Below are 27,218 nucleotides of genomic sequence, written 5' to 3'. Positions count from 1 at the left end.
CATCAGCGCAAAATTCTGTTCACCTCAATAATGTTCGTATTTTCTTCTTGGAACAAGGTAATGCAGGATATAAAGTTTTTTGGGGTGTGTAGATGGTCTGTAGTGGTATGTAAGTCAAAAGTGCAGAACTGTACCAGCTGCCCTTAGGAATATCTGAGAACTGAGTGACTTTTGGTATGTTTTTGCTTTAGAAAGGGCTTAGAAACACTTAGGCAGCATAAAACTGAATGAAAGAGACCTAGGATTATGTTATGGAGTCTTTGTGTCTAAAAGTTTGATGTCTAGCTTAAGCTAGCTGTCTAGCTTCCCTCTGTAATGAATGGAAAGAAGTAGATACCTCCAGAGAACTAGAGCAGGTGAGTCCACCAAAATGTGACTGACAGAAAAAGGTAGACAAGAGAAATACTTTGTTACTTTGTGTCTTTAATATATTCTTACAGTGAATCTTAAATGTGAAAATACAAGATGATACAAGCTAAATTTATTTCTTTTAATAAGTAAAAAGGAAGATTTCAGCGGGGGGAAAATAGATATTAACACAAGGTTAATGTACTACTAGGTTCCTTTACAAAATTTTTACTCACTGAAGGCCCTGTATTTCGAGGTTGTACTTGAGAGGAAAAAGTGTTGGTTTGCATAATAATAAAGTTTGTACTATTCTAGTTCAGACTGCTAATCCACACATAAAACCCACACTTTTTCTACCATAGTCCCAATTCACTTTTTTTCCCCCCATTTGTCCAATTCTGAATATATATATAGAAGAGATATAAGGAATCCCTAACCAATAAATCATTTGGTATTAGATCACAGCAAAGTCTCTATCTAATATGATTTGTTTGTCCATGTAAGTAACTCTAAGACTTTTGTGAGTGTTTAATTTTTATTTCAGTGATATGTGTTATATAATAAAGCAACTCTTCCTGTTCAAAGAGAGAAGACAGCCTTTAGGCTTTGCCTTTTGTTTCCAGGAAGAAAGTATTTCTTCTTCAGGTAAATGGTTCTGTTTATTTTCTTAAGTTACTTTTTTTTTCTTTTTTTTTTTTTCTCTCTTATCCTCTTCAACTTGCGAGCTGAGAGCTTTCTGGGAAACATGAGAAAATAATTTTCACCAAAGTAGCCTAGAAGAGCTTGTAGGAGTTTGCAACAGGTTGAATACTTTGCTTCTTAACCCAGACAGTCCAAGCATGTAGAAAGTCACCCTTCTGTCTTGTTCTTAGACTTGTCACATGTTATCCATACGCCTAAATTGATTGTACAGCCGAGAAAGGTACCTCTGTGGACAAGTGATTCCAGGATTACTCAGCAGTGTAAAACAGTATCTGTCCTCCTTCAGTTCCATGTACAATCTGTGTCTCTGCCTACACACCAGCTCTCACATTCCTTCCATATTCTTTCCCCGTTCCAGTACCTACTGCCTTGGATTTTCAGTTCATGTCCTTTTGTTAGGACCAGAGAGTTCTCAAATCACCTTCCCCTTGAGTTCTTTAGTTGGCCTTTCCAGGGGGTAGATCCTTCTTTGCTCTTCATCCAAATCTGTTCCTCTCCATTTCTTGTGGAACCTTCATATGAAATAAAAAATTTCCTTCTCCCTAAAAGGTAGTGTTTCAAAATATAGGACCTCTGAACCTCCAGCTTGGCTTGTAACAGTTCAAAACTGAAAGTGCAGAAAAATGCCTGATCACTGCAGTCCTTACCGTTTTAGTGAAGTCTTCAGGAAAGTTCAGGCTAGGACCAACACCTTTTGTGCGAGTAAATTTAACCCAACAGTTTTTGGTAGATTTCTAAGCAATTTCAACATTTTAAGAGACGTGTAGGACAGCTTTAATAGATGATTAGATGATATTACCAGCCTTTTGTATGCTCGCTTGTTCATTCCCTCACCATTGCATATTTTACCTTGGCAAGTGAATCTTGTCAGCAGAATTTTATCATGCTGTATAAGTCAGGAGGTTTTCTCACACATTAAAATTTAAGCAAAACAGAACTGAGTCTGGATTTATGGAAAGAAGAAATTATAGTCTGAAACAAATAATTCTTTCAGCAAGAACAACCAAGAACTATTTTTACGAGATGCTGAGCACGTACATTTCTAGAGAGCCAAGGACTTCTCAACATGACAGCACTTGTCATAAAATCTGTAGGTGGGATACCTGCTTAAATTTGGAAATGAAAAAGTGTATCTGTGCTAAACTTAAAAGGTTATTTTAAGTATGTATCTCTTGTCTTTGTGATTTTTTTCAGTATTAGATATGTTATTCTCATAAACTGTTGTAGTTCAGCTTCTCTCTCCCCTTCCATCTTTTTTTAAAGGAGTGGGAAGGAGTCGCATATCTTTAGTGCATCTTTGACATGATAGTCTGAAAATAATTCTGAGCATAATATTCACAGTAACTGTAATGAAAAAAAGAAGCTTATCTTAAACCTTGTTACTTTTGCACTTCACCATCACAAGTTATGAGAGTGCAGTCTTTTTAAAAAGGCCTTGATTACAGCTCCACAATCCAGTTGTTCAGACAATCCATTTGATGCCATAGTATTTCTCCTTGTGCACTAACTCAAATAGGGATGGGTGAGGGAGAAATAACCACTTTGGGCCTAAAGACTGTGCCTCTGTTAGGAAACTTAGCAGGGGTGGGGATTGTGTTTTAGCACTGCCCAGTGATTCCATATTCAGTGAATTTCTAGGCATGATTTTCACCTGAGGCAATCACTTCTTTTTCTGACAATGCCTTGTGATGGATGGGATGGGCTAGCAACTATTTCTAATAGGCAATAGGGAAGAAGCCCCCCTTGTTTTGAGGTAGGAAAATTAGCCATATCGGTGCAAACTGTTGTGCCACACTTCCCAACAGTAAGTGAATAGAGAGTAGCCACTTACATTTCCCATAGAAATGCAGTTCTACAGCCCAGTAAGATAAGGACTTGGTGATAGGACTGAGCTCTTAAAGGATCTGAGTATGAAAAAAATTGGAGTTATTTTCAGCAGTTGAAATCTCAGCAGGAGCATCTTGGAGGAGATGGCTGATACCTTGAGCCTGTAACAGTATTGAAATGCTGTAGAAAACAAATGTGATTAATGTTTGAGTTCTCCAAGAATAATACTGTCTGTATTTTTTTAAAAAATCTGAAATTTTAATTTCATTTTATAAAAAAAAGCTGAATCATCTGCAAATAGAGAATGGAGCATTGTCTGTAACTTTTGAACTCAGAAACCTCAATGAATTCAGTGGAAATTTTGCCTGAAGTTGCTGAAACAAGTTGAAAAGCAGCTGTATGTATGAAACCACCTTCACTTAGCACCGATATTCAAGTGCTGATTAGTGTTTAGAAGTACCAGAAAATAACTTATTCCTTAGCATTCAGGTTTTTACCACAAAGTAGACTAATTACCTGTCCTTGAATTTAGTCAGAGCATCAGAATCTACTTTTCAATCTTGTTTAAAGTCCAGAATTAAATGATGAAGAGGATTGTTAGATTAAAATATCAATCATCCTTTTCCTAAACACTCTCCTGTTACTGAAACTGTGCTCTCAAATTGTACAATAGGGTTTGTATTGAACACTGTTTTTTGAAAATCAAATATTATTTTCCTGTAGAAACAGCATTTTCCCGACAGCCTGAAAAAAACCCCAGGTCTGCATAATTTGTGGAATGTATGAAAGCCCTTGCCTTATATGCTACATATCTCAAAATACAAAGCAAGCACAACTTTTGGCTTCTGAAATAATGCATCTTCTGTTTGAACTTGCTCATGTTTTCCTGTATTTTGGGATTTTTACAAGCCATTCTTTCTAGTTTCTTTCTATCATGCAAAACATACTCCAGTGTACCACACCTAGCTTTTTTGAAAGATGAAAGTCTTCAGAGAGAAATGCCTTTCCACATGGTAAAACTGTTTTTTCTTTCTTTTGCTGTGTTCGCACCTCCCTCTTTGACCAGAAAATCCTTTTATTCTGTTTTTGATCTAACTGTACTTGATTTACTATAGGCCAGAAAGGTTTTGTACTATTGTCTCTCTTCTTTAATTTCGTGGTCCTAACTCTGTCTCCAGTTGTTCTTCTACTTGCTTCAAACCTGCACATTTCTCAGTCTTATTTTTCTCCCTATGCCAAAGTGGCTGCCTTAGTGCTATTCGTCAAGTCACATACCAAGTCTACTTCCATGTGTCACCTGGGTTTATTATACTCTTCTCTCCTGTAGTTGTCTTCGTATTCATATTAAATGTGTCTGTTGTGTTATGTGTCAGAAACAAGCTCCCTGGCTTCTTAGGATGCCACTGGGATGAGGTTTCACAAAAGCCTAAAGTGGGATTCCTCAGGGTCAGGAGACCAAAGCCCCTTTCCTTAGTGTACCTTGGGGATCTGTTTCTAAGGTATTTACCATGAAATGGAATTTTGAAAACTGTGGAATGACCAGGCCTGTCCTCCCAAGTCAGGAAGCTGTGGCTGTCCTTAGAAAGGCTTTTGAATTTTTCTGCACTTTGGGAAGGTATGCCTTGCTTGGAGCCCTGTGCAGATAGTCTCAGTGCCTGCCTTGGTGACCTGCAAAGTCACTATGCCAATGTGGACAGTATTTAAAAAATAAAAAGAGGAGGATTGAGATAAAGGAAACTGCAGAGGAAGGAAAGAGGATTGTTGCTGTTTCAGCACCGGTACACTGTAGCTGAAGGGTGAAATTTGGCCCCAGTGAGCAAGTCAGACTTTGAATTCCCTACACAAGAAGTGAGTTTTCCAGGTCAGTTAGCACTTGCTTTGTGAAGCCAGTGTGTTCCTAACGAGGGAAACAACACAGGAAAGGAAGAAGGTTGTTTCTCAGCAACCCAGAACTGACTCATGCTACCAGCATCATAATTAGGAGTTAGAGCCCTCCAAGGGTCTGTAATGGGGGTGTTTCTCTGATAATCATGACTATTTTCAATCTTTTCCCCATGTCATTGAGAAATCAGCTGGGAAGATTCTATAGTTTCTCTGCTTGTCCTGGATATAACTTAGTTGTTGTAAGGCAGAGCAAATAGAAAAGAATTCTTTCCCATTTTGCCTTCTTGAAAGAGATGTTTTTGCCATAGCCTCTGGCAATTGCAGAAAGTGAAATTCTTTGTTTAGAACAAAACACAGACAAACAAGACCCTCAGCCCAACCCCTTGTATTACATTCCACTGGTATAGGTAATAAGAACTATGTAAATTGATAGCTAAAGTTGAATGGATTAAATAATGTTTGCTAACAAGTGAATGGTGAAGATGCTTGATTTTTTTTTCGAGTCATCTAATTGAATTTTCAAGGTGATACACTAAAACAGTAGAGTTACAACTGATAATAATTACAAATCACAAAGCACCTGAGCAACATTAACCTGTATGAGAGTAATGCAAATATGTTTCTTTTAATTAAACACATTTTTAATGAGGTAAAGATCTGAAAAAAAATGAATCATGCATTGTGTTCCACTTTTGGTGCCCTAGAAAGCTCCTTTTCCCATTCCCTTTTTTACTGCTTCACATGTTTAATTGTAATGTTTCAGATACTGTTCCAAGACAATCTGCAAAAATAGTTTATTAATGTTAAGTGAAGCCAGTTGGACTTTATCATATGCTTAGCTTTCTTTGTTGGTAGGGGTGCTTTACTGGGCTCAGACATCAGTGTTGCCTTAGTTTAAATGATTATTTATTTTTAAAGGAAGAGACGTAACCTTTTAAATGGCCTATTGGAACTTTTGAAGGTCATACATGATTTCTTGCCTCTTAATTATGGTACATTTTTTTTTTTTCCCCTGGAGATGCTTTCTGTAAGGCTGCTTTAAACATGTTTTAGAGCTACTTGGCTTCCACTATGAAAATAAATTAATAATGTCTTTTTTAGCAAGAGAGCTGGCCAAAGAAAGATCTTGGAATATTGCAGGAAAGTTAGTATGTTGAAACAGCAAAACTCCTCACTTCCTCGTGCTGATGGATCAAACTATGAGTAGTTGATATCAGTAAATATTATGACAGCATTTTCACTTTTAGAATGGAGGACAGTGGTGGTTTGAGAGGGAAGGAAGGGCCTGTGAAGTGGGCACCTCTATTACAGTCTGTAGCAAAAGCTGAGTAAAATATCTCATTTCTCCAGAGTTGTAGGACTTACTCTTAGAGGATTTTTGTCCCAGAACGAATACTGCAGCATAAGTTTGACTGCTTAGATGTGAAATCATTGCCTTAAAGCACTTTCCTCTCTGTGTCCACAGAATACCCTAATGAGTAGCAATTCCTTGCTTTTCTGCAGACTGCAGGAAGCAGGAATCAGTACTGTGTATGAGGAGAAAGAAGTGTGACTTCTGTTCTGTTTATTTCCCTCTGAATTGCTGGCATGGAGAGGTTATTCAGGTAGCATTGCCCTAATGCTGGGTAGTGAAATGGAGAGAGGCCAAACTGAAGAGGATGAGATTGGATGCAGCACTTATATCCTGTGATGATGCCATTTTTACCTGGTAATGTTCAGAATTGAAATATTTTCATGTTAATGTAAATTACCCATCATCAGTTCAAGCTCATGACTTTATCCTCTTTCTGCTCTAACTAACAAATGCTGGCTTTCCATTGTCACAGATGCCTGCGTACAAATTATTGGGATATTGTGTGTGCCTCAGGGATGAGGCTGGGAAAGACGATTGATAGCAGTGTTGTGACTGGCAAAGCACTGTCATAGCATTTATAACATTAGCAACAATATACTGGAACATGCTTCACCAAACTAAAGCGATATTTAGTTGGCTAAAAAAGTGGTTAGGCTGGGGTGTGTGCCTACAATTCTGTATCTGCAGTTTGCTTCCGTGAAGTGAGTCTTGTGTCTAGCGAAGCCTGTTGTGAAAGTCATTGTTGCTTTGCAAGATATTATCAGTATAGATTGCAGGGTTGTTTTAGTATTTCAAGGTCCTTCCTCTTACATGTTTGCAAATTTTGATGTTTTAGGGGAACAAAAAATATTTCCAATGATGAGAACTGAAATGATAATATGGCCATAGAGATAATTTTCAAACAACTCAGAAAGGAAACACGAAGGAAACATGGCTGAATCTGTGGCCCTAAGCATTGGTCACCCCTGAACAGCTGCTGTACGCCTAAGGAAGTGTCTTGATTGCTGCTTTTTGCTCAGTCCGAGGTGAACTGCACTGAAACCAGATTTCACTTCTGTTTATTCTTCCACTGTCAAATATGGAACCACTTTCTATGATGAATGTATGGTAGATATAACTGCCTTGTAGTGACATAAAATTATCTATTGCATATATCACATAGCCACACTGGTGAATGTAGAAAAAAATAGTACCATGAGATCAAACACACAGGTTAGATAACGTTTGCATTAGCATTCTGTGCACTATCAGATGAGAAGATGCTGCATAAGAGAGGGAGTGTGAAAGAACTATGAACATCTCTTTGAGCTCGTGACTGAAAATTTCAGTTCCCTCTGACACATAAAAGCCATTTACTTAGGTTTTTGCAGTCCCTATTGTGGCTTTTTCTGCCTTTAGAGAACCCCTTGAAAACTCTTGTGGCTTAGACTAGTAAATTAGCTTTTCATATTTTGCAACCATCCTTGTTCCTTTCTAGCTAAACTTATTCCTAGCTACAAAGCCATGCTCTTTCCATCTGAAAGTTGCTCAGAACTTTTTCCCTTGTTATTTGTAGTCAAGAAGTAGATTTTATCAACTGAATTTAAAGGCTGGTTGTCCTTGCCCGGGAACAGTGGATTCTTTTTGCTCTGTACCTATTATACTCTTTGTTTTTCTTTGTCCAATCTCCAAGTATTTTTATTTCCTTTCACTCCCTGAACCTGTTCTTCATTCTTCTTTCTTTGTTGAGATGAAAAGCCAAGTGCATTCTTCTTTTCTATAGCATTCAGTTTTTTTATTTTGTATATTCTTGGATTTAGTTTAAATTTTGTTTCATTAATTTTAGCCCGAAAATCTAACCAATTTGCAGAGAAAGTGGGATCAATCCTTGGTTTCTGAATTATCCTCCTTGCTCCCTCCATCTTGTCTTAGTCCATCTCTTACTTTACTGTTGGAAGCTGCACAAGTTTCATTTGACAGAGTCATTGAGATAGTGAAATCTGATTTCAATCTGCTTCCTTATTAAGCAAGTAGTACTGTCCTTCCCCACTGTAGAACAATTTTCAGTCTGGATGTATTCATGCTACCTTCCTGCCTTCATCATTATGACCTCTTTATTCATTTACCCCCCCCCCCCCCTTCTGTTATCTAAAGACCTATGGCTAAATATCTTTCAGTTCTCCCATACAAGACAAACCTTTATATTGTGCAAATCTCATGCTGGATACCTGATACCCTTGCATAAAATTTTAGTTCCCAATCTGGCACAGCAAAGCTCTGCCTTTTTTTAGCACCAGTTTATTTTCCTGCTCCTGTCTCCATTCTCTTGCAAAAAATAAAGTTTAAACCATTAGTATGTTAGGGGGAAAACCTTTCTTTCATGCTAAGCATTTTATCTGTCAGATAAATCATCAGGCTTCACTGTCTGCTTCTTGTACTTTAAGTAGAAACTAGTGACAAAGCCAAACGCATGTATTGTTGTGTTTAGCAGTTCTTTACATTAACTAGAGAAAGATATTGTGCACAGTAACAAAAAGCAGACATTTTGGACAGAGAGTACACAAAATTAGATTTTTTTTTTTCCTGGATGTCTTGCATCTTTTAATTTCTTTCTTATTGTTTTACCTCACTACCTGACTATTTGAGGTTACGAGCTCTAAGTGAAGGTTACTTAGTTTTCCCTGCTTGCAGAGTGGCTTGATGGTGTAGTATCATTTAAGTAAAGATGCATTTTTTACTCCCTGACTCTCAAATATTGAAAGCTGAGGCAAATTTTATGATATCAGAGCTTTTGTAAGATTTCTCTTGACTGTCTAAACTGTTCTGACTTTGAACACTAAATCTACTTTAGATTTATTGTTTTTCAATCTCTTTCTTAATTTGTTGTTATGATTTTAGAGAGAATACTGCCAAGAGTTTGGTGCTGGGTGTTTTCTCATCCAGCTGTTTTGAACTATACATCTGCAGTGTGAAGGTTTAAGGAAGTTTCCTTTAATATTGGAGAAATTGTATAGAAGTGAAATGTCTGATAATAATCTTGTAGACTGAAGTAACAAAAAAAGCTTTTGTGATAAGGGATGTGTTCTGGGAAGGACTTGAGTTTATACTGTGATTCGAAAAGAACCCAACAAACCGACTTCCCTATTTTGTGGTTCTATTACTTTTTTTTTTTTTTTTTAGCCAACGTAGATGCCTGCTTGTTTGCTTTTTGTAATTTTTACTCCTTTGAGTTTCTGGAGAATTTAATTTAAAAAAGCAAGCTCTCCTTTCAACCTGAATGCTATGCAGAGTTTAAAAGAATGAAAACTCCATTTATTTCCTGTGAGGCAATGACTATATTTATTGTTTATTCTTGGATATAAATGGATGTAGATTGGTTCATTTTGTGATATGCAATCAGCAAATTGATTTTGGCTGATTTAAACCTTCAGAAAAACAAAGCAACCTTAGGGGAAAAAAAGCTGTTTTATTAGCGTGTCTGTGAACGTGAGGCAGGGAATTCGTGAACGATAGAGGGAACTTCAAAATGAAAAGTGGGGGAAGGAAAGAAAAATGATGAACGAAGCTGGTTAAACTGCTGAGCTCTCTTTTTCTTCAGTGCATTCAGCTCAGTGAATTAATGAGATTAAGTCACATCCACTCTGATTGCTGGCAGGAATGAGCAAAGCAGGCAATTTCAGTAGTAGCTTTCATAGGCAAGTTTGGCACTTGCAGGCTACCTATGATGGCGTGGTGCTAAGTTTGAAGCTATTTCCTGGCTTGATATCTGCCACAGTTTTTATTATATTTGTAGTATGTGTAATCTTAGCTTGCAGTCAAAAAGGCATGTTGAAGAAAAATTGTTTCTTAATAAAACATCTGACAAAATCCTACAAAAGTTAACCTGTATTCTGTATTTCTGGCATTTACCTATTTGCCTGAAGCTTCTAGAAATTCTGTCACTGTGTAAACGGGATGAAATCAGATACACTAATGGATAATTTTTACTTTTCAGAATTTCTCAGTTGCTCTCTAATCTCTCCTTATGAACAACTTAAACACATCTTCCCCAAAAAACATTTCAACAACTTGCAACTGTCAACTGTGATCAAGTCCTGTGCCTCATTCTCAATTTCTTTTTTCATCTCTTCTGAGCCTCTTCTTTTTCCCTTGGGTGCCATTTTTTTTTTCCTCCTTGTTTTCTTCTGCTGCATGATTTTTATTTATCAGCTCAATTCTTTACCACACAAATTATTCCTTCAGCTAGTTTTCGGTGTCTCCTGTTAATTTTGTTATGATGTCTTTTGGCAATTAATCTGTTCTGGTCTGTAACCATGGCATTCTCATACATGGTGCTCTTTTCCCCCTCCCTTTATAGGGCTTTTGAGTCTTCCTTTCTCTAGTCCTTTCACGTCAAAGGGTTCTAAATCAATGTCTTCTTCCTAACTAATCCTTAATAAGTGGATTATTCTATTTTGATCTGAACAAATGCTGTCCTCTGAATTAGGCCCACCTGAGAGATTTTCTTGAGGAATGAAGGGGAAGAGCCTGTTATTTGGTGTGTTGGTTTAGTCACAAAAAAATACAATTTTTTTTTTTTTAAAACCTGAAACTACTGTCAGATTGAATTAAGCTAATATCTTGGGCTAAAAGGATTGTAGCTAAATTTACAAAACCACATCACTGTGTTTTCTTTCCCTACTTTATATTAAGTTCTCAGTAATTGGACACTCCTATGTGAAGTACGTGGCATCTGAAGATGTAGATATTAACCTATAAATAGCTCATCTTTGCCTCTGAGGAGAGTGTCATTAATACCAAGTGATAAGAGATGCTGAGAGCAATACACTGTTACTTTAAATATTTTATCTGACGCAGGGACAGTGTCCCATTTGGCAAACTCAGGGTAAATAATAATATTTTTACACAAAATGGAAAAGCCTCCCCTGGAAGCTGGGAGACCAGGATTGAGAACCATGCTTGAGTCAAGGATGTTGATATGATGATATGTAAATTTGCCTCTAAACCCCATCTTTTTTTTTTTTCCCCTCTAGAGATTAGTTCTATCCCTACATAGTTGGTTGATTTCTTCAGTTGGAAATTTATTATAAGATTGGGACTAATTAATCATGGTTCTTCCAGGTAATTTTAAAGAAATGCTGTGTATATGATACGTTTCATTTCTGTAAACACTCTCACTTTATGAGGAAATGAGAGTATATAACCGGTTGTGGTAGCTCTTTCTGTGGGAAAAAAATTCCTAGTTGCACGTCAGCTAGCGACCATAACCTTTCTCTTTGCCTGAGAAAGTCTGCCCTCTTTTGGGTAAAGTTAGAACTGGCTAAATTGTCAGGACTGCAGTGCAAGTGCTTGAGATTGTTCTGCTTTGCCTGCAGAAGCTGTTGGATTTTCCGGGATAGCTTTGGTGGACCACCATATTGGTATCAAATTCTATGTAGCTGTGGATTTTCTATTCCAGTAATAATCGACATTTTCAGTAGGGTATGAAAAATTTGCATTAAGGTTTTAAATATATGCAAATTGTACTGTGTTCTCTTTGGGGGTGTGTACATATACCTATATTTCATACTTTAAAAAAAAGATTACGGAAATGTGGGCTTTCCTTATTTCTAATAATTTTCTATTCCTGTGAAATTATCTGTCCATGACTCATTTCTTTTTCTATCAAATCATAATTTTTCTTGTTAAATCCAGATTGCTTTTTAGTGACCTCCTTCTTTTTTGTTTTTTTTTTAACTCTTTCCCTAACCAACAGAGTACCAAAAGCTTGGTACTTCAGCAACATAAATTGACAAAGAAATTTAAAATTCCAATAAGGTTGGAAGGTTGGTGACAAACCAAATGCCTAGAGCTTAAAAAAGGGCCATGAAGGAAGTGGTGAATTTTGTAAGTCAGTCTTAGGTTCAGTTCTAGAAAATACATACTGTAACCTGTAGTCATTGGAATCACATTTGAAAACCTACATTAAATTGATTGCAAATCACTCCTGAAGGAACAGGTGTTCAGATCCCATCAAAAAGGCCAAGGATTGGGCCTTGAATCACTAGCTACCTGCTCAGAGCCTGGCAGTGAAACACTTGTAGTTCTGTAGGATCACAAATATATGAGTTCAAATAAAGTAGACAGACTGTCTCTGTGCTTAACCAGGCTAGTTGAAAAAAAAAAGTGGGTTTTATACTTTAAGATAGCACAGTATTAAGTCTTGGCAGTGTTTAGAGTCTAGTTAAATAGAATGCTTGTGTTATTTTAGTAAATTTGAATGTGACTGTTTATAATGCTGTAATGTTTTAGAGACTTGGTCATGGAACAAGATCATGCTGTGCTAAGAGCTTGCACAGCATGTCTTTACTCCAAGGAACATTCAGTCTAGGCATAAGACAAGATAAATTGATGGATATAGGCAGCATACTGACATAATGCTACAGTACTGGTCAGCAGGACAGAAAGCAAAATTTCTGATCATGTCCAGATAGATTGTTGTATACATCCTGACATAATGTTTTTACTTAAAAGTGCCACGTGCGTGTGATGTTATTGGAATACTTGTGTTGTATTGACAATTCAAACTAAACACAGAAAATGTAGTCACCACCTTGTTCAATCATGTGTACTTTATTGCCTTGTTAGATAAAGCTGCCCCTTGGCAGCCTTTCCCCATCATCTTTGTTTTATTAATGAGTAGTTTTGCCTTGCATTTTGAAAAGGCCATCCCTCTTCTGGCAGACCATGCTTTCTGGGAAGGCTAATGCTGGTTGCCTATGAGATAAGTGATGACTTTCAACATAGGAAAGATGTGTAAGTAATTTATGAATTAAAGCCTTTTATAGGCTATTGAACAAACACATCCAACTACAATAGAATGAGATTATCCCATTACATATTATTTTCTTTCTACTTGCATTTATGGAAGTAGTCCAGCCCAGGGTTTCTTTCACCACAAAATAGTGTCAAAAATGAAATTCTTTTGGGTTATTTATGATCTTCTCTTCTGTTTAACCCCTTTAGGGTGTAGAACTTCTACTTTGTTTTGACAGTGAACATGCTGGTGAAGTGAAAAAAATTTTGGTGGTCCACCAAAGCTGTCCAGTGTAACAACTCTGTAGTTATGAGACACATCACTGATATGTCTAAGTTATTCCTCTGGTTCTGAGGACAAGATTAAAGACTATGTGGAATATGACTCGGATTAAGAAAACAATGCTTTTATTGGAAAGTTGCTAATGTTTGATTTTTATGCCCTTTAACACAATTACTAAGTTAAGTGTTGTCTTGCAGAACAAGTGGAAGGAATTATCAATATTTTTAAGGTTTTTCCTTCTATCCATCTTTGAGGATAAAAATACATTTGAACTATATTTTGTGAAGTTCCCATTTTTGCTCTCAAAAAGAAATTTAAACACCAGTCTGATAAATAAGATTTTTGAGTTTATTTTCATTCCATACAGCCACAAGGCGTCACTTGTGTTCTTAGCAGGTCTGAGGAGGCATTTCCCTTCTCTTCCAGTGCACCTGTCAGTCTTATATAGTCAAATTGGTGAGCTCTGAACACTGCACTGCTGCTCTTCTGGAATGCCTGTTTGAAAGCTAGGGAAATTATAGACTGAGATCTTTACTCCTGGTTCCCATTTCTTGATAGCGGACTAGACTGAATCACAGGATCTGTTGGAAGATTAATATTTTGATTCAGACTTCATTAGCCTCTCCAAGATGCTATTGTATGTCAAATGAATTTTAATGGGAAACAGGTCTTTTCTCCCTTCTCTGTTTATTCTTTAGTTTCATAGATTTCTCTTCCCACTCTTTTCAACATTGATACTTCTTCACTTTACACTTGTGCTATTTAATTCTTTCCCTTGTTCTCTTCCACCTTAAAACTCCAGATTTCTCTTTTTCACACCATTTGTTTTCATATTGCCTTTTCCTTTTGACATACTAAATTATTCTAAATCTCTGTCAAAGTTGAGACACACTGTGTCTGTCTGCTACAGAGCTCCTTCCCTTTTCTGCCAATGTATCTCATTGAACTGAGGTGATGGTTCTTATCCTGTGTTATGTTATTTCATCTTTTACTATTTCTGTCTCTGCAAAACATCCCTGTTCGTGCTGGAGTTCATCTTTCTTTACTCTGGTGTAATGGTTCTATGACCATTATCAAACCTGTGTCTTCCTTTCTTTGTGTCTCCAAGAAGTCCAGATCTGCTCTTTCCTTTCTCCTTCATTTTGTTGCGGCCACTATGACTCCCTATTGTTGCCTTAGCTAATTTACCACATTCTCTGTTAAAGTATCTGAAGGCCTCTGCAAAGTTTGGAAGAGTAGTTAAAAGTTGCAGTATTGGATAATAACAAACTTCTAGCAGGAAAAGTGTTGGTTTGAGTCTGTCCGAGGTGTGAGAAAAATAGAGCAAGTAAGGGCTGACATGACTCAGTATGTATGGAAACCTCTGTTCCTGAATTGCATGATTTACCAGGGCATGCTCCGCACAAGGTGCAGTGCACAGTTGATGACGACTTCTTTTGCAAGATCATTCTTATAGTAAGAGTTACTGTTTCCAGAAAAGACACTTTCAAATGGGAATATCCCAAAGCTTAACCACTTAAGTATCTTGTGTTCTTGTGGATATCGAGTTCTGGGCATTTCAACCTCTTTGGAAAAGCGAAGTATTTTTGTCTGTGTGTGATGAGGAAATAAGACTGACAGACCTGATCTTTTTCTTTTGTCGAGACCAATACGAGGCCTTCACAAATTAGGCAGTTGCCTGGAACACAGCAAAACAGTCCCGAAGGTGTCTTGAGGTGTCCTCAGGGCTTATTCCTTTCTGGCTGGAACAGACTCGCTCTCTGCTCTCTCTGTGCTACTGCTCAGAGAGGTCTGCAGTGCCAACAGGGCACAAGCTCTCCCTAATTCTCACTGAAAAAAGTACAGAAAGTGTCCAGCATAACGCAGAGGAAAAGGCTGATTCCCTGTTGCTGCCGGTAAAGGAGTATGAAGAAGGCGACACAGTTTCCCCACCAACTCCCTCCTTTCCTTTCCTTCCCTTCCCTTCCCTTCCCTCCCCTCCCCTATCCCATTAGCCCACATTCTCTTCCTGCCCAGCCTTCCAGTGCTGTCTAATCTCATTTATAGGGGCTGCTGCCAGATCTGCTGGCTGCTGCAGTTTCTTGGCCGCTGTTTTCGGTGAGCGAGCCGAGAGCGCCGAGGAGGAGGAGGAGGAGGAGAAGGAGGAGGAGGAGGAGGACTGCTGCTGCTGTGTGGCGGAGCAGCGGCAGCACCTTTGACGTGCCCGTCCCCCACGTGACGGCCGCTCCATTGCGGGGAGGGAGCTGAGCCGCCGCCGCTCCGGCAGCGCACGGGAGAGCCGCAGCCTCGGCGGCGGCGGCAGCAGCAGCAGCAGCAGCAGCAGCAGCAGCAGCAGCAGCAGCAGCGCCTCCGCCCGCAGTGCGTGTGTGTGTGCGTGTGTGTGATGAGCGATCGCCGCGTCCCTCCGCCCGCCGCCGGCTGACACCCACCGCGCGGGGCGCGCCAGGAGCAGCAGGAGGAGGCAGGAGCCGCGGCCACCGCGCAGTGACCTTGGCCCAGGAGGTAAACGAGCGGGCGGGCTCCGCGCCCCCCGCCCCGCGCCGCCCGCCGGGGGGCCGGGGCCCCGCTCCCGCCGGCCATCCCGGACGGCTCCACCGCGGCTGCCGCCGGCGCTGTCCGCGGTGCTGGAGCTGCGGGTGCTGGAGCTGGAGCGCCGGGCTCCGCGCAGGGCTGCCCGCGGGAGAGCCGGTGCTCCCGGCCCTTGGCCGCCGGGAGCCGCGCAGCCCCGGCCGGCGGTGCGGGGGCAGCGCGGGCCGGCGAGCGGGCGGGGGGCAGCGGAGCCCGGACGCGAGAGGTCTGGGGAGCAGGGGAGGGCTCTGGAGGTGAGTGCTTGGAGCGGGGCTCGGCGGCTCTCCGGGCTCTCCGCAGCCGGCGGTGTGGTCTGTAGATGGAGCACATTCTCACACCTGCGTGCAAAGCCGGAGCTACGGCATGATCCCAGCTCCTGCCTAGTGCAGCTCCCGTGTGAGCCGAGGGAGGGCGGGGAGGGGATGCGGCTGGCGGGGAGCCGGTGTTGTTCGGTGAAGTACGATCAAAGTAGTGAAAGCAACCCAAAGGTGTTCTGGCTTGTTTCTTCCTTTTCCCTTGTCACCCACTTCCCTGCCCCGGCATATGTGTATGAGCACAGATGTGACGGTGAATTACAGAGAAGTTCAAAGCGTCTGGTTTGCTTTTTGCGAGTTTGAATGTTACAAAAGTTGCTACGGCCCGAGCCGTGAGCAGAGGACGCTGCTGAATATGCGTCATGGCCCGAGCCAATCCTCCCAAAACTGGCCGGGAAGGTGCGGAGCGTCTCTTGTTGGAGCCCGTGAAGGGGAGGAAGGACCGCTTTGTCAGGAAGCGTCTGCGTGATGTGGTGGTTAGCGGTGTGTCAGTGAGCTATTCGGAATGACAATTCATTAACGTCTAAATTAGGTTAACGTATTACATCCATTATTTACAGGCAAAAGAGAGTAATGACAGTAAATGGTGAATTAGCAGCTTTGCTCCAATGTAAATATCCGTTGGAGTAAGAGCATACACTGATTTTGATAACATGTTAGGAGAAAGTCAGGTGCATTAATCATCAGGGAAACAAGGAGACCTGAGGCGATTCCTTACTGAAACCACTTTTACCTTTTACAGTGCAACATCCAAAAGCAGATCAAATTTGTGGGACATGGCACAAGGAAATAATTATGGGCAAAGCAGCAATGGGGTGGCTGATGAATCCCCAAACATGCTGGTGTACAGAAAGGTAAGCCTTTGTGTTTTTCAGAAGCTAAGAAAGGTAAAGTCGTGGACTCTTTTGCTTAGCAAGTGAGGCCATTATTTTTGCTGTTTCTCTCCAGTTTCATGAATACACAAATGACTGCATCTGTTGTTTGAAATGGTGAAATGCATGCACGTGTCAACTTTGCATCGTGTTCAGAAACAGCTGGTTTTCAATTTGAAATACTTGATGTATTTTAGTCACTTTCTGCATTGATACATAGGATACATGGGGTTGGTCATGTGCCAGACTGGAACATGTTTTGAGGTCAGGTGTTCACTTGCAAAGTCTATTTGTAAAATTAATTAATATATATTAAAGCTAAATATTACCTGTACAGTACAATATTTCTCTCATGTGGGGAAGTCAGAACCATTAACTTATTTCATATGAGGGGAAAAAACTGATTAAAGATATCACTTGTCCACAATTGCCACAACTTAAAAAAACCCAAACACATACAGTCTAGAAATTTTCTCTGGGAAGAATTCTAATGTAGTTATTCTAATAACATCAATATACAAATTTCCAGGTGTTGAACTCCAGGAGTGGGGCTTATTTAGCCACTGCGTTTTCATTTAAGTGAGAGTAAATCTTGGGGATTTTGAGATGTGTTTATACATTTTTTAAATAAAGCATTAATTGCATTTATCAAAAAAGAATAACAAAATAAATTCTAATAATAATGGAGAAAAATAATTTTGCTGTTGCAAACTGAAATAAGTAGTTATGCAACTCTTTTTTATTCTTAGTACACAGGACTTTCTAACTTGTTTGTGGTTGTTTTTAGCAGGTGGAAAAAATCAATACTTTTACTTTGTTAGAGGCATTGACTTTTCCCTTTAGAAGTTAACTGTAATAGAAAGCACCTGGTATATACTCAGTTTAGTCTTTGAGGTGAACTGAGGTTTCATCAGTAACTGTGGTAAGTGTTCTTTTCCCTGAAACTAAAAAACAGTCTTGAGTTGAAGTCTGATGCATGAGTTTTCTCTCCTCTTATTTTCAGATATATTGCTGATTTCAGTTAGTTTGTTGTAGCTGTTGTTTTGTAAAATTAGGCACCTTTAAGATAAGTGAATGAATTTATGAACCTAACTGTGGTTATCCTGTGTAAGAATGTTCATCTAGAAAAGTGCGGGATTACCTTGCCATTAACACCACAAGTGTGTTTCAAAATGCAGTAGTACACATGAATTTATACATGAAATTATGCTGTATTTATTAAAAGCAATATACCAAAGCTTATATTGCTCATTATAGGTTTTTGATTTTTCTAAACTGAATCTCTCCACATTTACCATTTACTTCCATGCTGAGGAAAAGGTCTTTTCTCAGCTTACTTAGTACACAGAGGGGCAACACAGAAAAATTATTTCTCCTCTCCTGTAGAGAGTTGCTTCAAGGAACTGTGACACGTGCTATGACACAAAGCTTGGAAACACGGTATTTAGTATGACCTCATGCCAAAATTTAACATTGCCTTTGAGCAGCCTCCAGATGGAAATGGAACTACTGAGGCAAATGACGAGAATCCTGGTGATACAGGGAAGATGTGAAAATGGGGAGAGGGGATAGGACACACCACCTCAGATGTCTGCTCAGCAAATCAAAGCATCAAACACCTTATCAGTTCTCTGCAAATCATTGGTAAAAAAATGGTGTCTTCCAGTGTAGCAGAGGGCTATCTCTTGTTGTCACCAAAGTGCAAGTGGCGCACTAAATATTAAACTTTTGAAAAATGCTGACTGTCTAGAGTATTACATGCCCTTTTTTGTTTTTGTATGTCTACTTATTTTTGTAGCATGGTGAATCAAAAGATCATTTAAGATTATGGCACACGACATTAGAGCACAGAGAGAAAGCTAAGTAGCCCTTCCTTTGGCAGTGCTCAAGGAACAGGCAACAAAATAATAGATAACTTTTAAAAAAGTCACCTGCCCTTTCCTGAAATATGATATTACTGTAAGCAAATGTGTTCTAAATTCCAGGTCTAGAATATAAGAGAAGGATAGTTATGAGGAAATTATTTCACTTCAGAATATATAATCTCTGAATATAAATCTTTTATAGGAACAACTAAATCACAGGATTCCTTGTAATACATTTGAAAACACAATACTTCTCTGTCTGTCATTGTGTTGGGAATGAAAGCATTGTACAGAGTGAACAAAGAGCTACAACTGACAGCTTCATGAAGGACTCTCTTTTTTTGGCCAACTGGAAAAATATTAATAGTTGCTAGAAAAAAATCTAAATGTGCTATTGGCTGGCTTCAGTCTGAAACTGAATTTGTAGTCTTATATTTTGAATAAAATTGCTGAAATTCACAAATGTGGAAATGTTTTCTTTGAGTACTTTATACAACATCAACAGATGGAATAGCATGCATTTTATGATGTGTACCTGCAAGGAATAGATGGGACTTCTCTTACTACTTGTGTTAATGAAGAGGTGAAATTTAGCCATGCTGAGTGAAGACTGTTGCTTATGCTATAAACCATAGTTTTGTAACCTGGTAATTCTTCTAAACTAACACAATCTGAACTAAGTGTATTCTAAACTACATGGAATTACAGCCCTTCATTGTCTCAATCCTGATTCTGTTAGGAGCATTTTATAGAAAATTCTATACAGAATGAGGTGCTAGTGTTTACAAATTCAGTATTTAACACTGAATTGTTTTAGAATCATTACTGCATTTTAATTAAATTTCAAACTCTTGACAAAAGAGGCTGGTTTTCTTTTTTTTTTTTAATGTATTTGGTTTGTGATTAGTTACTTATTTGAAGAATTGTAGAAAGGCAGATTATCAAATTGTAATCTTGAGTAATATAGCATGCAGATAGCCTGTCATTCTCATAGTAGCTTTTATTCCTAGCCAAAGAAGAATATCCTTACATTTTGCTTTCAGATATGAATTTTAAAAAAAACTCAGCATAGGATAATTAAATATTCAATACATACATAAATTAGAATTACTTATTTGAATCTGTGATGGAAAAGACAGCAGCAGAGATAAATAGTTCCCTATATCATTTTTACACTACCTTTTAAGATGCTTGTGTCAGTGTTTTTATGCCTTGGGGAATAATTTTTATTTTAATAGAATGTCAGCTGCATTATTCTTTTTGTCTATCAGCCTAATTATAAAGTAATGACATGTGACATATCATTAGCACTGACGTACCTTAGAAAAAGTCCTGAATTTTTCTGCTAGTAGCCTGAGGCAATATGAAAAATGTAAAACCCCTTCCTTCACTTCCACTCCAACAGAGTCCATTACAGTCAGCAATTAAGAGATAAGAGACTAGAATCTACAGTATTTTAACATCAAAAATTGCTCATGAAGAAACCTCAGATTTTGGCAACACTAACTAGCTACTGCAAACTAGCTCTTAAAGAAGGAACTTGAGATGTAGTAGAAAGCCAATACTGTGATGCTTTTCTAAGTTTCAGAGCCTGACCTGCCTTTTTTTTTTTTTTAATCTCTGCACAAATAATTGAAAGAATAAAGGTTGTGTATGAGGAACTTCTCTTTGAGACCTACTGCTGGTCTTGCTAAACCTTTATCTTTCTGGTCTGTGCTTAGCTTACTTTTTTAGTCAAACGTGCTGCGAGGATTAGGAGTTCTGATTTGTAAGTTTAATGATTATTGTATTGCTCTCTGAACTAGCCTCATTTAAGAACTGATAGCTTTATTTTGCAGCAATAAGATTAGCCCTCTGAAAAGTAATATTCTTGTGACTGAGCCTTTGATTCTCTACCTTCCTCACTGCCCCAAGTGTTAAAATAGCTTTTGCCAAAGCTGATTAAAATCACTAACAGTTGGGGCTTTCAATACCCTAATAAAGATAATGAGATGTTTGTTCTGTTTCTGTGACAGTTGTGGAAAGTTATATATGCCAGTACTCATGTATAGCAAGGCCTGAATTTGTAATCTCAAACTCCTTAGTTTATTATGGTCTGGAAAGCAGTGCTGAGGAAAGGGACCTGTGGATCCTGGTCAATGGCAAGTTGAATATGAGTCAACAGTGCCCTGGCAGCCAGAAAGGGCCAACCGTGTCCTGGGGGGCATCAGGCACAGCATCGCCAGCTGGTCAAGGGAGGGAATTGTCCCGCTCTGCCCTGCACTGTGAGGCTTCACCTGGAACAGTGTGTGGGTTTTTGGGCACCACAATATAAGAAAGATATTAAGCTGATAGAGAGTGTCCAAAGGAGGGTAACGAAGATGGTGAAGGGCCTTGAGAAGAAGCCATATGAGGAGCAGCTGAGGTCACTTGGTCTATTCAGCCTGGAGAAGAGGAGATGCAGGGGAAACCTCATTGACAGAATGAAAGGGAATGGCCTGAAGTTGTGTCAGGGGAGGTTTAGGTTGGATACTAGAAAGAGGTTCTTCACCCAAAGGGTGGTTGGGTACTGAAACAGGCTCCTTAGAGAAGTGGTCACAGCACCAAACCTGACAGAGGTGTTCGGATGATACTCTGAGGCACATGGTGTGAGTCTTGGGGATGGTCCTGTGCCAGGCCAGGAGCTGGACGCAATCATCCTTGTGATTCTCTTCCACAGCATATTCTGTGATTCTGTGATAGAAACCATGCCTCCAAAGTGTGATACTTAGTAAATGCTGTAAAGAGCAATAGCCATGCAGTGAAGGGAAGAATTGCTCTGATGCTGTGCATTTTTGAATATGCCATCACAACCTATGGAGGCATCCTGATCCCAGGGCTTTTTTGTTACTACACTGGAAATGTCAAGGGTATTCTAAGGTAGTAGAGATAAATATTTTTTCTTTCTTTCTTTCCTAGGGTGGTGTATTTACTTGTTTATTTATTTACAAAATTTTATGTTACAGTATACCTCTAGATTATGCTGTTTCTTCTTTTGACAAGAAGAGTGGCACTGTTGTTAGTCTTGGTTGCTGGTCGTAGTTTTATTCCTACACTCATCGTTATAGAAGTGACAGAGAAAGGTCCACCTCAGGAATTCCTGCTGTAGAAAAAACAGCAATTTACCTTCCTATCCAGTATGTTATGAGGACGTTGTACTTCTGGAGTAGTTGATTGATAGTGAAGTAGGCTTTTTGCATAGCTAAATTTAGAGGGCAGGAACTTAATACTGAAGCACAGACTAGTTGCTAAATGCTGTGGAATCCCTTTTGTTTTGCCATATGCTCTCACCCTCATGTTTTGTATCTACCCTCTGCAGAGTAATTCACTTTGCTATATCCTCTCCTGGGCTGCTTATAGTTAATATTAGGTGTAGCATATATGTTTTGTCACCATTTGTGATAAGAGCAATACAGAGGATTTGATTGTCTTCATAACTATGCTGAACCACTGAAAATTCCAAGGAAACTGGTTAAAAATGTGTCTGAGTCTGCAGGTGGCTAGATCAGCGAGAGGAGTACTTGCCCTACTTTGATGACTCCTGCTGGTATTTTCTGTTCTCTGTGTTCTCCTCTTCCTTCCACTAGGTGTAGAAATACATCAAGTGATACTGCAGCAAGAGGCTTACTGCTACTTTTCTGAGCTTGATGTTCTCAGATCACTGGCATTACTGTCAAATGCAAAAACCCCACAACATTCTGTGCCCCCATGTTACTTCCTCCATCCCACATGTGCCGTTGGAAAATGTATGTTCCTGTTTTGATTGTGCATTGTCATTTTCAGTCTCTCTGCTTCTTTCCTTTGAAGCAGTCTACATTTGTAGCTATGGAAACAATGATGCTATTGATAGTGACGTGCAATGTCGGGGCAGAATTTGTTTGTTTTGGAGTTTTGTTTTCCTTTACTTCAGACTAACAATATTCTTTGTGAACTGCAGGAATTTTTATAATAACCTGTATCATATATTTGACAGATTCCCACCAAAGCTGATATGAACTGTACTGATAAATATAATAAAATACTTACATGTAAATACAACTTTTTACAATGTGACTATCTTCCAAATTCAGGAATCTCAAATTAATCGAAATATATTTGTAATTTTTAGTGCAGGGAACACTGCACCAGCTTCTTCAAATCCAAAAAGCTACTGAAAGAGAGGAAATTTGGCTTAATTTCCATGGTGATCAGTTCAGAATTTTGACTTTTTGGTCTTGACTGCCACTAGCTATATAAAAGAAAAGTCCCTTTAGAAATCTAAATCCCAGATTCAACCTAGAAGGAACAGAACATAGAAAAGAGCAAAATATATTTAATTGTTTTTTACATGCTATAAAACTTTTCAGACAGAGTTGTAGAAAGGTGAACACTGCCAGTATAAAATGTGAGTGTGAGCAGTAACTGGGTTTTAACTGTGTCTCTTTTGTAAAAGAGATGCACAGAATTATTCTCTGATGAGTAAACTGAGGCACCTCAGGGACATGTCAGAGCATAGGAAAAGCTAAAAATCCTTTTTTTGGTAAAAAAGGAGCAAACTCTTTTCTATAGAAGAGGGAGCCACTAGGGCTGAGATTGCAAAATACTACTTGGAATGGCTTCCATTATTTCTCTTTCTTCTTTTTCCCTTCTTTTTTTCAATGGAAACAGATTACAGTGGTAGGACAAGAAAAGTCTGGATTTTAGTAGTGGTAATATGAACCTTAGGAAAATGAATAAGGGAAGAAAACTCTGAGGGTGGCATTAGTAGTAGGAGGAGATAGACCACTTTAGAAAAATATCTTTAGATAAAATTTTGAGATGATGATACACTGAAGAAAAAGTACATGTACAATTTTCCTTGGTGAAGGGATTGGCTCAGAATATTGATTTTTGGCAAGAGATTGCCACCAGCTACAAATAAAAGCTGGAGATAAAAAGGTTGAACTAGTTATTAAAGTGCATGTTAGTTATAAGGGTAACTGGAATACAGTGGAAATGAGGTTGGCTGAACATTGGAGCTGAACTATCTGAGAAGCAGAGTTGGGAACTGCAGTTTCATTTGAAGAGTGAGAACTGCCTGGGTAAATGCAGGATAGCAGACTACCCGAGAAATGGACCTGTAGGAACAGGTGTAGGAGCATCTCATAAAGCCATTGTAACTGTCAGGGTAGATTTTACCAGATAACATACAGACTTCTCAGTGGACAGGAATGGGAGTGTGACATTTGGACTATTTAGCCTCCTAAAATTTGAAGCCTGTTTTGTGCTCATGTGTGTGTTTATCTGTGTTTGAAAGCTTCCTTTGTCAGATGCTGCTATGGGTCTCTCTCAATTTGTTTGTAATGCTCTGTGTGTCTCTGAGAACCTGCTTTGTCTGTGAAGGTGATCAGGGCATCAAAACCCAAGAGATTACTCCTGCTTTTTCTTACTGTTATTGCTTTTTCTTCCCTCAAATATACTTCTTGCTAAAAGTTTTTTGCTGATGAATAGAAACTGGAAATGCATAACTGTAATGTATAACTTATACATATTTTTCCAATGAAGAGGCCTATTTTTCAAGATTTTTATAGTTGTACTAGTTATACTCAATTGAGGACATCTTTGATGTTAAATGAAACTAAAGTCTATTAGATCCACAGTGTCATTGAAATGAGAAATCCTTTGGGGAGAGTCTCTAATGATTTATCATGTTGTATTCATATCAAAGATGTGCTGGTTAAAATCTGAAAAACCTTAAGCAAGAGCCAAATAAACACCAAGGACCATCCAGACAGGAATTTATCTATCACAGTGAAATGATCATTCTCCTGGCATTCATGTACTGTTTTTTACTGAAACTGGGTAATATGGGAATTTTGAAGCTGTTATTAGCTCTTCTGCACCACTTCTGCTGGAGTTGTTTGTTTGCTTTCTTTCTCTGACCTGTGCTGAATCCTGTTTGACTAAGGTAGTGTGAAGAAGTTCTAGGGAGTAAGGACTGTACCATGGAGAAAGACATAGCAAACACAGAGGACATCTTCACAATACAATTCAAATGTACAAGAAGTATTCAACGTGAAAGTGAAAACTGCTCCCTATAACACCAAAGGAATTTTTTCCCTTTCTCTTCCACTTATTCTTGATGATGAATGTGGTTGCATAATGTGAATGTACATGTATGTATATGCATATGCATTAATAGTAGTATCTCAGTAGTCTAACTAACAAAAGGATCAGCAGTTATAAATATCCTCCTGCCCGTGCAGAGTCCTGCTGCCCTGAGACAAGCAGGAGCAGTGGGGTGGGTCTGCTTTCATCACAGTCTGTGGGGTCAGGACTCTTACTGGCATGTTAGAGTTAGTTTGGCTGTTAGGTTTTTGTGACTGTTCTTTGTTGTTGATTAAACAGAAATTAGCACTGAAAAAAACTAGTATACAGCTCCCATGAAATTTATTTTGGAAAGACTATTATGCCAGCCGGGCCCCCTTTTATTCTAATTTGATTATTGATTCATAGTTGGATAAACATGACCAAAGATTGTATTAGAGGGCATTTAAATATATAATAGGTTTTACAATATATCATGTATGTGATGTAACACTGTTGTACTTTGTCTTCCACGTTATGAAAATGAACTGCACTGAAATACCTTGGTTAGCTGTTCTTTAAAAGCACCCAAAATTCTGATGGAAAACCACAGTTTTTCTGATCTTTTTTCATATCAGGGTGTATAAGCAGTTTACTGAATGCCTTTTGAAAGACCTTAGTTCTTCTTAACACCTAGACTTCTCTGAACTACAGACTGTAAGAAGTATTAGTCTTGTGTGAGGTAGATTCTGCCCTCAGATGTAGATTCACAGCATCTCTTGATATCAGTGGAGCCAAAGATTTGCATTTGATATAGAATCAAAATTGAAAAGAAGAATGACAAAGCTTAATAATAACATTCAAAATTACACAAACTTGAGGCAGGTATTTTGCAATAAGAATTTTCTTCATGTTGTACACTTCTGTCTGTTAGGAGGAGAAAATACAGAGTATTTTGTGGTTATACCACAAAACCCCTGATGTTAGAATGTTTAAAGCTGCAGGCATAAGTCCAAAATTATAAAACAGGATAGCTTCTTAGCAAATGGAAAACTTAAGTGTGTCAATAATAAATGGTATCATACAGGGCTATACAAAAATTTCTGTATGTCATGAGTAACTTATTTTAGCTGTATCATCTGCAAAATAGGTGGTCTGCAGTATAATTAAAGAATTCTGTAAAGATCAACTGTTTACTTTGTACAGAGTACCTTAAGTTTATCAAAATACCACATTAAATGGTAAAGTACTACAGTCATAGGAATGCAGCTTTAGACTATCAGAATACTATAAACAACAAGTTTTCTACACAGCTGCTCACAGTGTTACTAGTTTTCAAATGTCTGTTTTTTTAAGAGTTACTAAGCAACAACAAATCTCATTCAAGTCACTAGGAGCTAAAGGTTTTTAGTACCCTTTCATAAATCATGTCTGTGGCTTGCTGGAATCATCACACTACCTGAACGAAATACTAGATTTCGTATGTGGCTCCTGTGATCTGGAGGGCATATCAGTGTCCCTCACAGTAGAGGAGCCATACTAATGGCCAGTAAAGTTAAAGCGGTGGTTTGATTCTCAAAAGTGAGGAAAAATACCTTTGACTTGTTTAAAATAGGAATGAATGATACAGTGCTTTATCTGTGCTCATGTCTTAAAAACCTCTAGTACAAGAATAGTACCTCTGCTAAAGGAAAATCTTTTCAGAGTTTAAGTAATTTGCTGTTCTACAGTCAGTTGTGACCTGAAGTACTCAGGGTTTTTTATAGTGGAAAGAAAATAGTTCCAATCTGTCTTTCTCTTTACCATCAACTCCACTTCTATAGCATTTTGGATGTTGAAGTTCATGTTGAGCAGTTTACTAAATACGCTGTCCTGTTCTTATATTGAGGTGGTGTTTGTATCTCATTTTGAGGTACATTCAGAAGAAAAGTCTATGGAAATGCTCTGTTTATGTAGTTGTATTTGTATATACCTGTGATGCATTTGTAGCTGTCATGCCATCAGCCTTGTAACAGAAACTTTGGTGCATAGCTGATGAGACAAGCCACAACCAGCACTCTTGTCTCTGGGATTCTTTTGCTTTACCTCTTTTTCCCTCCAGAAACTGAGGGCAAAATTTGATCCCAGGATACTGGACTTGACAATCCTTTCTAGATCCATATTCCAAAGTTTAGGAGCTTTCATTTTAAATTATGGAAAATAAGCCATGTTGTGCTGTTGTGCAGGGCAAAGCACAGGACTTTGGCTTGCCATTTTTGTATATATATGTGTTTGTGTGTATATATATGTATGTATATATTTAATTTTAAATATGCTGCAGTTCTATACTTCTTGCTTCAAACAGGAATTCTACACTTTGTGTCC

At 38.7% G+C, this 27,218-nt stretch overlaps 1 protein-coding gene across 9 annotated transcripts in view; it reads left to right on the top strand.

Annotated features, from left to right (window-relative positions):
* RGS7 (regulator of G protein signaling 7) overlaps nucleotides 1–27,218 on the top strand; it is a 266,491-nt gene that overhangs the window by 14,534 nt on the left and 224,739 nt on the right. For 5 of the 9 annotated variants that reach the window (XM_051783806.1, XM_051783805.1, XM_051783812.1 and 2 more), the window contains exons 1-2: nucleotides 16,444–16,545; nucleotides 16,797–16,908. The exons of 1 other annotated variant lie outside the window; for it this stretch is intronic. In XM_051783806.1, the coding sequence (XP_051639766.1) occupies nucleotides 16,523–16,545; nucleotides 16,797–16,908 (135 nt within the window). In that variant the 5' untranslated portion in view covers nucleotides 16,444–16,522. Of the gene's footprint in view, nucleotides 1–15,536; nucleotides 15,675–16,443; nucleotides 16,546–16,796; nucleotides 16,909–27,218 lie in introns of those variants that run through there. 3 more of the 9 variants (XM_051783809.1, XM_051783808.1, XM_051783807.1) reach the window with 2 other exon arrangements.

This window comes from Manacus candei, unplaced genomic scaffold, assembly GCF_025592945.1.
Source record: "Manacus candei isolate 608988 ecotype Guabito, Panama unplaced genomic scaffold, ASM2559294v1 h1tg000017l, whole genome shotgun sequence".
In the NCBI taxonomy this organism is placed as follows: domain Eukaryota; kingdom Metazoa; phylum Chordata; class Aves; order Passeriformes; family Pipridae; genus Manacus; species Manacus candei.
The sequence above is the reverse complement of the archived record's forward strand: the minus strand, read 5'-3'. Positions and strand labels throughout refer to the sequence as shown.